At 32.4% G+C, this 9,962-nt stretch overlaps 3 protein-coding genes across 5 annotated transcripts; 1 reads left to right on the top strand and 2 right to left on the bottom strand.

Annotated features, from left to right (window-relative positions):
- Window positions 1-4,498: 4,498 nt before the first annotated feature.
- On the top strand, window positions 4,499-5,263 carry LOC104243225 (uncharacterized). Its single transcript, XM_009798384.2, has one exon. It carries the CDS (start codon window positions 4,657-4,659, stop codon window positions 5,110-5,112), a length of 456 nt encoding a protein of 151 aa, XP_009796686.1. The 5' UTR covers window positions 4,499-4,656; the 3' UTR covers window positions 5,113-5,263.
- LOC104243224 (fatty acyl-CoA reductase 3-like) lies at window positions 4,617-8,844 on the bottom strand. 3 transcript variants are annotated; one of them, XM_070167362.1, is made up of 10 exons: window positions 8,604-8,844; window positions 8,344-8,448; window positions 8,132-8,234; window positions 7,804-8,003; window positions 7,634-7,734; window positions 7,343-7,535; window positions 7,071-7,232; window positions 6,488-6,759; window positions 5,981-6,108; window positions 4,617-5,845 (listed from the first exon to the last, which is right to left on the bottom strand). In XM_070167362.1, exons 4-8 carry the CDS (start codon window positions 7,872-7,874, stop codon window positions 6,738-6,740), a joined length of 549 nt encoding a protein of 182 aa, XP_070023463.1. In that variant the 5' UTR covers window positions 7,875-8,003; window positions 8,132-8,234; window positions 8,344-8,448; window positions 8,604-8,844; the 3' UTR covers window positions 4,617-5,845; window positions 5,981-6,108; window positions 6,488-6,737. The 3 variants fall into 3 exon arrangements, with proteins under 3 accessions (XP_070023463.1, XP_070023466.1, XP_070023462.1); XM_070167365.1 differs by lacking the exon at window positions 8,604-8,844 and having other exon boundaries at window positions 8,132-8,261; window positions 8,344-8,550; XM_070167361.1 differs by lacking the exon at window positions 8,604-8,844 and having other exon boundaries at window positions 8,132-8,550.
- LOC104243223 (alcohol-forming fatty acyl-CoA reductase-like) lies at window positions 5,698-6,720 on the bottom strand. The gene is made up of 4 exons (XM_070152321.1): window positions 6,568-6,720; window positions 6,220-6,240; window positions 5,981-6,108; window positions 5,698-5,845 (listed from the first exon to the last, which is right to left on the bottom strand). The coding sequence occupies exons 1-4, from the start codon at window positions 6,718-6,720 to the stop codon at window positions 5,698-5,700; spliced, it is 450 nt and encodes a 149-aa protein (XP_070008422.1).
- Window positions 8,845-9,962: the final 1,118 nt, after the last annotated feature.

Raw genomic sequence — 9,962 nt, 5'->3', positions numbered from 1 at the left:
TACCAGTTTCGATGACACCAATGCTGAAATGTTGCAAATGGCAACAAGAGAAAGTAATGCAGATGACACATTTAATTTTGATCCAACAACTATTCAGTGGGAAAATACTTCAAGGAAATTCATATTCCTGGATTAGTGAAGTACAGTTTCTGAGAAAGAAGGATTATGTGTTAAAAGGAAGCTTAAATTCCATCATGTATTTGTTTGAATGACTATGTCGTTAAAGAAATAATGGAAGTATTATATGTAACTGAAGAACCACTTTCATTTTTTCGCATATACTATATACCTGCTAATTGAAGTCAAAGATTGGGTTCTTTTCTGGTACATATGTTACTTGCCTTCATCAGAAAAATATAGCTTTTCAATTATTTGTTCTGTTGATAATTTATGCCAATACAGTAACAATTTCATTGATCCTTGATTTGATCATTCTTCTTCTTCTTCTTTTTTTCAGCTATCGCAAGCGAAAAAATTGCTTCAACTAACTAAAAAATAAACAAAGAAAATTTTGTTCCAAGAAAGGATCTGGACATCTGGTACTTATTTGTGCAATTTTCATTCACCAAAATTCAGGAGTTAAACAAGTAGAACAAGGACTGAAACTATTAATTTAGCAAGTATAGTCCAATATGAAGAAATAAATAATTAATTACCCATCTCTCAAGAACGACGAACCTTGTTAGAGTGAGAGGAAATTGCTTTAATTTTTGGCAGCAATCATACTCAGAAAAAGCCTCCAGTTTTGTGCTACTGATGTGAATTCGAGAATGAAGAAAAATGGGGTTTCAGTGGTGAAACAGTTTGTTCCTTCGAATATGATGATTGGAAGAGTATATAGATAAACAATTGATCACCAATGATTCAATGAAATTATCAGATAAGCTTAAATTCTTTTTCTTCCAATTAATCTTCTTCTTTTTTTCTCTCTTCTAATTTGTAAATAAATGATTTATCACAATGAAATCATCTATTGGGAGAACTTTTATGGCATTCTTCTCATATTAAAATCTATGAAACTTCATTTGCATTAATATATTCCTCATGATACAAACCTCATAATTTAGACAAATTTGATATTTGATGTTCTTAACGAGTGAGTAGTAGTGTCTATATAAGAAAAGCTATTGATGGCCGCTTTAATCTTCCCAAAGAAAATTAGGATCAAAACGTAGAGTCCTATTTTCATTTATCCAGTCCATAGCAACATGACTCCTAGCGATGGTAATGTACTCCTAGTTGTTTGCTCTTAACTTATTTGGTTCGAAGAGTTACAAGTTCATTTAATCTTACAACTAAATCAATTTGGTCAAATATTTGCCCCACCATTTAATTTGCTTGGAAAGACAGTTTACTCAACTTGAGAACAGAGTCATCAACCATATTATCAATTCTTTTGGGTAAATATTGTTTACACCCATCCTATAAATAAATGACACATGTCATTTTATTTAACCACATTTCTTAGTATATAACCATAGTTAACTACTACATATTTTTCACATGATTTTAAATAATAGTATAAAACTACTTAATAATTTTGCTATTCTTTGTTATGTTCCTTATATTAACGTCAACTTGAATCAACCGCAAGTTACCGAAAACACAAGAAACCAACTAGGAAAAACTCAAGTTTGTAGCTAGATATTCATTTGTTCAAAAATTATTCCATAGATTATACGACAAAACAAAGATGTAGTTTATTAGGATTTATTAATAAGGGGAAAAAAAGAAGAAGAGGCGGACTACATTTCTTTCCTGATACTTTCAAATGTTCAATAAAAATATAAAGATAGCTCCACATTTATTGAAGTTATATATTTGTAATTTAATTTTGCTTACTCCTAAGCAAAAGATAGCCTATGCTTATTTGCAAAACTTGTCTCCCCCAATACATTTTCAATTGAGTTTTTGGCATAATAATGTACATTAATTTTGCAATTGCATCGTTGAAAAAGTAAACTTCAACTTCTTGTTAAATCTGCGATGAAGAATGAAACCAATGTGAAGAAAATTGAGCGAAATTAAAGATAGTAATGTGACGGAAAACCTAAATTTTACTCGATACTTTATATTAGATATACTCCATTTTTAAAAAAATTGTTCTTCGGAAATAAGACTCCTAATAATCTTTAGTTTGTTATTTATGATTAACTTAATTAAATTGGGTATACATCCGATATGGGTAAGTTTTTACCATTCTTTTGCATATAATTGCTTGAAAGATCAATTTGTTCGATTTAAGAACTAAGAAACCAAGATGTGATACATAATAATTTGTGATGTAATCGGCTACATCGAATAAGCATAATTACAAGTCAAGACTAGTACTACCCACATTTATTTGTCCCTAAGGATTGATGATGGCTTTGACAAAATGCTACACTCGTGGCCCACTTCACCACCCCCTTAGACATTTCCATTAAAATAAAAATTGTATGGTGTAACTAATTTATACCCAGTATTTATTATTTATATTTACACTTTATAAAATTATTATCGGTAGATATATTTGAATTTTATAATAAATGTACTTGTACTTCTATATTACGAGAGAGGAATTTTTCAGCAAAACCCCGTATTTTCTATATTTCGCCTTGATTTGTACCATGTATGTATTTTTTTTTCAGGTATGAGATTTTTTTGGTACTGTATATGTTTGATGGTATTTTGTGGTTATGTACCAATGTATTGTATTTTGATTGTTTGTATCCTTGTACATATACCTGTATTTTTGTATTTGTTTTGGTTGTATTCGTTAAATACAGTTGATACAGGTTGTATTAGTTGCGCGAACAAATATAGTTGACACACTTTGTATTAGTTGCACAAACCAATACAGTGAATACATACGTCTAACAAGGAAAGATTTGCTATGAATGATAAATATTGAAACAATAAATGCGAATTGTAATTAAATATAAAATCGTAATATTTTTTGAAATTTCCTCTCCCGTTAATAACAAATCCAGTTTTAGTTATTTTGTTATTATACAAGTAACAATTTATATTATAGTGTTACGATTTCAAAATTCAACTTATTAAGGACCCGTTTGTCCATAAAAAATATTTTAATTTTTCAATTTTTTTTCAATAATGTGTTTGTCCATAAAATTTTGCAAGTTTTTTTTAAAAAATTCGAAAATGAATTTTTCAATATCAAGATTTTCAAAATCTTATTTTTCCCACTCACAAAACTCAATATTTTTCAAGTGAAATACATATCCAAACCCAATTTTAAATTACAAACACCATTTTTCAACTTAACTCCAAATACTATTTTATTCAAAAATTATACGTAATTTTTATGTTCAAACACCTACTTGATAAAACAAAAAGGAAATAAAGAAAAAGTACAAGAAAAATGTACTTCTATAAATAAAAAAAAGAATTAAAAAAATAAAGAATTACAAGAAAATACACATGACTTCACACCATAATAAAAAAAGCCCATGTTTTTAAGTTTTACCCGACCTAGCCCATATTGTACATATTTTGAAAGCACTAACAAATTCAAAATTGTGCCCTTACAACCATTGCTTCTAAAAACTATGGAGTTAAATTTGTATTCTCACAATCATTGTTTTCACTCTCTTTTCTTCTCACATATTCTACATATGCTTCAAGGGGTCGTATATTTTCTGCTTCTTCTCTTGTGCACCTGGTTGCAATGTAAGAAAATTAAAAAGTAGAAGTCTACCATTGAAGACCATTCAAAGCTTTGCTTTCGAAAATGGTTTTTTTTTTGAGTTTGTTAGTTGTTTGGATTGAGCGTTGTTCCAATTGATTGAAAATATCAAAAGGAGTTCAAAATTTAAATTTAAAGTGATTTGAGCAAGATTTGAGTTAAATTTCAAAAAAGGCGCAAGGAATAAGACAAAATCAGTTTTTTTTTTGTATAATTATGTATAATCTTGTATAATAGTGTATATGAGTGTAGAAACACACCTTATACACTATTATACATTTTTATACACCTTTATATAAACGTCTATAGACGAACTTCTTCCACGATTTTCAGTTATAATTCTTGTTCAAACAAAGTCCAAATCTCCATTAAATGACTTCAAATTTTAGATACAACCTCTATATACTATTCTAACAAGCCTAAATAACACCATTCCAGATTTTTCACAAAATCAAATTCAGAATTTAAATCCACATATTTAAACTTGTTAAAAATTTAATTTTCACCACCCAAATAGATTTAGTTTGTTGAACTAATAATTGAGTTACAGTTACTGATTCGAAAATTAACTTAAAAGTTTGAGCAATCTTTTCTAAAAATTAACTAGTAGTTTTGAAAACCTATTGAAGTTGAATGTTGAATATTAGCATATTATTTTTAGGCTAATTAATTATAAATTGAAATATATGCTATAAAATTGAAAAGTAAGGAGCCCAATTAGTAAAATTTTCCCTAAAAAATAAAAGGAAAAAGAGAGAAGCAAGATAGTGCCTAAATTCAACTGAACCGTTGGTGTGCCTTGGAGGAGCATGTTGGGGGCCCTATCTACCATTCCTTTACCAAAGTGGCTTTCGACTATCTAAACACTGTTTCAATCATCAAATCCAAATGAATAAATTCCCTTCACCACTGAAATTCTGAAACCCCATTTTTCTCCATTCCCAAATTCAAAACAGTAACACAAAAAAATGGAGGCTCTTTTTGCTCAATTCACCATTCTTTCAGATCAAGCTCTTTGGGACAAGAACTTCGACCCTTACACCATAGAAGATGATCTCATGAAACTCTTCGAAGTGGAAGCTTATAAGGCTTGGGCAGCTATGGAATTAGATCAAGAAAAACAAGTTGAAGAAGCTGAGAATTACATGAAAGAAGCAGAGGATCATCTCAACACTGCAATGGAAGACGCCATGGAAGAATTCCGCCGCTTCGAGGAAGAAATGAACCAAATGGCTAAAGCTGAGTATGATAGCTTAGTGGGTGTTGCTGAAAGAGCAAGAAAAATGGGAAAAACTATGGAAAAAGTGGCTACAGTTGCTGCTAAAAAGTATATTGAAAGTGCTGTTAATTCTGCTGGTGCCTCTATGAAATCTGCTATTAAAGCCATTTCTTCTCACAGCTCTAACAAGGTTCATCCTTCTTGAGAGATTGGTAATTAATTATCTATTTCTTCATATTGGCCTCTACTTGCTAAATTATTAATGTTTCAGTCCTTGTTCTACTTGTTTAACTCTTGAATTTTGGTGGATGAAAATTGCATAAATAATTATCTGATCCTTGGACATTTTTCTTTAATTTGTTTTCTAATTAGTTGAAGCAATTTTTCACTTGCTATAGCTGAAAAAAAGAAGAAGAAAGAATGATCAAATAAAGGATCGATCAAGTTGTTGATGTATTGACATAAATTATCAATCAGAAAAAAAAATGGAGAAATGAATAGACATCATATAAAATCGTGTATGATATATAAAAGCTACTTATTCTTCTGATGAAAGCCGTAACATATGTACAAGAAAATGAACCCAATCTTTGAGTTCAGTTTGCTGGTAAATAGTTACTATTAGTTATATGTGAAACAAAGAAAGCAGTCCTTCAATTACATATAATACCGCCAATATTTTCTTGAACTGACATTGTCATTTGAACAACTTCATAATGGAATTTAAGCAGCAACACAGCTTTAAGCAGTGTAGCATATCAGCCTTTTTTATTCGCATAATTCTGTTTTTTTAGAAAACATATTTCACTAATCCGGGAATACGAATTTCCTTGAAGTATTTTTCCCACTGAATGGTTCTTGGATCAAAATTAAATGTATCATCTGCATTACTTTCTCTTGTTGCCATTTGCAACATTTCAGCATTGGTATCATTGAAACTGGTAAAAATCAGCAGTAATGGTATTAGAATAGCAATTAGGCACAGCTTTAAATTTGATTAATTAATAAATACTGAAACGAGCTGTTGTTGACTACTTGAATGTGTTAATATAACATAATACTAATGAACTCACATTCCTTTGAATAATGTATAGGGTTTGTAGAGTTCAGCTAGTCGAATGACGAGATTGATCCTTCTTTCCAAGTCTGTATGCAGCTCTTGCAAATGTTGGCAAAGTATCAAGTTTGCCCACTTTAATATCTGACACATGTTAAAACATAAACTTAACCAGTGGTAACCGATCAATGCTCAAGTGCATGTCAACATTCATAAACACTCTGTCTGTTTTTTTGATACATCTCTCTTGCATACCATGGTCTTTTCCTCTTTTACCTGTATTTATCACGAGTTTTCTAGTTTATACCAGCTGATTTTCAACGAAAGAGAGTTTTGGTCTAACTGATTAGTGTTCTATGTTAGAAATGTTGAAATTTATATGTGTGGTATCCCATATTTTTCCAATAAATGCATCTATAAGCACAAATAATCCAAGTTGGTACTATCTACTTCATGGTCAAGTGAAGCCAAAAAGGCTAAAATTTTACAGTTTATCTAAGAAGACGTTACTATGAAAACTAACCTTTAATAATGGCATGTAGTGGATAGCTATGTATTTGTGTGAAGGCTAGCCATGCTATCCAGTAAATGAAATTTCTTGACTTTGACTGGCGTTCCTGTTTCGTTAATCCATGGATTCTTCTTGAAGTATTCAGCGGAAAATTGCATAAGATCAGTACTTTTTAGTGGATTCGTCCTAGAGGAGCTAATATGGTAAATAGCTGTATGGGAAGATCGATTTCTACGGGTTACCATTCCCGCGATGACTGAGTTCACAACCATATCAGCTGGAATCTGGGCAAAATTGCAAGATGGCATTAAGAAAGTGTGCATACTTAGGAACTCGAAGTGTAGATGAACTAATTAAGACCAGCTGATGCAAATAAGAGAAACTTGTGCATTCCATTATGAGATAAGGTATACACATGAGTCACATACGACATCCAGTATTGATTCTCTATCACCCATCGCAACATTCTGTTTCCCTTTACCATATCCAACAATGAAGGTGTCCATGGTTCTGTGGAAGGAAGAACCTGATTGGTTTCGTTAAGACTTATTCTTCTTTTCCATGTGTGCATGCATGAATGGTATATAGTCATTACCTCAGTCCTTCAGTCCATCCTGGGAATGGCTCCTTGTATGTGCTCGATATAATTGTTGGCCGAAGGATTATGAGTTGGAGATCCTCCTTCAGGTGTCCCAAAAGCATCTCTCCCATTGCTTTTGTGAACGAGTATGTGTTTGGCCATCCATGTATCTTTGCCCTGAAGAATCATAATTGCCGTGAAAGGTGGTAAAGAACCCTATAAATCTTCAAAAGAATAGGGTACAAATACCAATTTTATCAATGAGGCTGATTTTATGGAACGTTTACCTCTCATTACCTAGAACTCTCACAGCTAAAGTTACTTTTTTTTCAGTGGCATTCCTAGCTTTAAGGTCTTTTAGTGTCTCCTCTACCAACTTTTGCTCCACTTCTATGTCCAATTGAGAGCCTCCATTAAGCGTCTCTCCATAGTGCAATGGTTTCTCTAGTATCAATACTTCCTTTTCTCCACAAACATAGGCTGAAAAGAATCGGTCTTTATGTTAAGTCAATGCGCGGGCCCAAAGTCATGATAATGAATGTTAGTTAATTAAGCACAAGGAAGACTATGGAGCTGACCTATGCTTACGTGGAGAAGCATCTTTAGTTTTGAACACTGCTTGGAAAATTTGAGAACATTCAAGGTACCCAATGCATTGATCCTTATTGCAGTATCATATCTGCAAAAGAATGGAGTACATTATTCTATTCTTTTTTCAAGGAATAATATTGTTATTCTACAGAACTACCTTTCATCAAATCTTGTCGTAGCAGCTGAGTTTACAATTATGTCTATTTCTCTGCACATCTCATCTTTCATCTCAGAATTTATCCCCAAACTGTCACAAGCTATATCACCAACAACTGGGAAAACCTTGTCTTCTATAAGGGAATGTAGCTTTGCACCCCACTTCTCCCTTAGAACTCTGAACAGGTCCGTCTTTATCACCTGCAATTAAAACATATTCTTTAACTCTGAAAATCTTGGATTGTCATGTGGATTGGAGCTGTATAGTCTAATATGATGGCTATTATTTCTACTGCTACTACTATTGGTTATGTTGCAGTAGTACGTACCTCGTTGTTAAAACGCTCTTTAGCTGAATTGAATCTGGAGCTCTAATTAGCAAGTAGAGCTTCTTCACATTTGGCTGGACACGGAGTATCTTCTCGATGAGAACTACATTAATATGTAACAAATAAAGCACTAGAAATTTCATCTATGTTATCATCTCCTCAAGAAGCACTGTTAGTGCAACCTATATATAGGACAGAGAAAGAGAAGGTACTCTTTGCTAGGTAGCCAGTTGCACCAGTGATGAAAATGGTCTTGCCTTCTAGAAACTGATTAATGCAGCACGATTCCATTGATGAAGAATGTTCACAGAAGTGAGCTAGAGGTAAGAAAACTTATGGGGGTTAAATTCATATTATAAATCCTTGTACATAAGATATTATCAGGCCTAACAAGTATTGGAAAACTATGTGTTGCAGGGAAATTATACTGGAAAACTAATTAAGTAAAGCATTTGCACATGTACAAAATCACCTGGATTTCTTGAATGATTCTACTTATGTAGATGGAGTCCAGTACCTACTATATATGCTGAAATTTTCTCAAGACAATATGAGAGTACCCATATTATGTGGTATGTGACTAGTTAGATACCAATATTTTCAAAGAGAAATGAATGCTACCCATCTCTGCAGTTGCAACTGTAGAGCTATCCAAATATTTATAATGAATTACCAAAGTCTGTCTTGTCATAGGCTGCGGCTTGCAGCACGGGATATTACTTTAGTTAGGTGCGGCTTAATAAAAGGCCCTAAACTTATCTTTGCAAATATAAACTCCGCGGCACACATCCGCTTCAATCTATTTATGCGGTCTCTTAAAGTTATTATCAATTTTCATTTAGATATTTGAACTAAGGCTTGTTCCTATTAGACACTTCAACATTATTCATGTTGTGCTATTGAACACACGCTGCCACGTATGAACTTAGCATAAAGATTATTTCAAGTTAAAAAATAATATATTAATTCGACTCGGCATGCATGCAGTACGAGGACAATGAATGGAATCGGAGTAATTATTAGCACTTTTGATTCAAAATCAACCACATAGTGGTAGATTCAATGTACTTCAATTAACGTGTAATAACATAGTCGTCTAAGAACACAATCGCTGTCACGTAGATCTTACCTACAACTGCTACGTGGAATCTCAACAACAATAACAACTACACCATAATTTAAACGAATGGAGTCGGCCATATGAATTCTCATCGATTATGTTTATCCAATTAAATGCATATTAGGCCAATTTATGCAAATATAAAATTTAAATTCTGTAACCTATTTATGGAAATTATGATGTAACAGCTAAAGCACAACGCCAAACAGTAGCTTAGGCGGATTACCTTCGAGACTACTTTTATATGATACTAATATTAATTGCATGTTCGAGAACCTGCACATATATTAAAAATTATATTCACCTCTAAAATACATTAGTGGGTAGTTAATTCCATCTCCCACCATTGCAATAACTTTTCCAAGACCATGTTGATTAATTAAGAAGAATCAAAAACCAGTATAACAGTAGAAAATATTATTGGAAAAAGCAAATCCTATTTGAGCCTGAGGTGGTGTTGGATTAATAACCATATCCATATTTTAATATGCTTTTGTAATGACTACTAACTTGAACTTGCGTCCCATATCCTGAATTCATCGCACATGCGAATATAATATGAGGTAAAAATGATATACTTCTGTATATGGTCGAAATTGGGTTCGTCCATTATTTGATCAATCGAGGCTGAAACATGGCAGGTCAAAGCTCGAGCTCGGGTTATATCAAACCAAGGCGCAAAATTAGATCGTCGAGCTCGTAACCTAGAGA

The sequence above is a fragment of the Nicotiana sylvestris genome, chromosome 1, assembly GCF_000393655.2.
Source record: "Nicotiana sylvestris chromosome 1, ASM39365v2, whole genome shotgun sequence".
NCBI lineage: Eukaryota > Viridiplantae > Streptophyta > Magnoliopsida > Solanales > Solanaceae > Nicotiana > Nicotiana sylvestris.
The sequence above is the reverse complement of the archived record's forward strand: the minus strand, read 5'-3'. Positions and strand labels throughout refer to the sequence as shown.

What these genes read in the sequence shown, in the direction of transcription:
- LOC104243223 (XM_070152321.1), bottom strand. Translation starts at nt 6,720, where the DNA reads ATGGTAACCCGTAGAAATCGATCTTCCCATACAGCTATTTACCATATT. An exon ending in TAAAAGAGGAAAAGACCATG is followed by an intron (nt 6,109 to 6,219) that starts GTATGCAAGAGA and finishes AACATGTGTCAG; the next exon opens with ATATTAAAGTGGGCAAACTT. An exon ending in TATACATTATTCAAAGGAAT is followed by an intron (nt 5,846 to 5,980) that starts GTGAGTTCATTA and finishes GATTTTTACCAG; the next exon opens with TTTCAATGATACCAATGCTG.
- LOC104243224 (XM_070167362.1), bottom strand. Translation starts at nt 7,874, where the DNA reads ATGAAAGATGAGATGTGCAGAGAAATAGACATAATTGTAAACTCAGCT. An exon ending in ACGACAAGATTTGATGAAAG is followed by an intron (nt 7,735 to 7,803) that starts GTAGTTCTGTAG and finishes ATTCTTTTGCAG; the next exon opens with ATATGATACTGCAATAAGGA. An exon ending in AGAGTTCTAGGTAATGAGAG is followed by an intron (nt 7,233 to 7,342) that starts GTAAACGTTCCA and finishes ATGATTCTTCAG; the next exon opens with GGCAAAGATACATGGATGGC.
- LOC104243225 (XM_009798384.2), top strand. Translation starts at nt 4,657, where the DNA reads ATGGAGGCTCTTTTTGCTCAATTCACCATTCTTTCAGATCAAGCTCTT.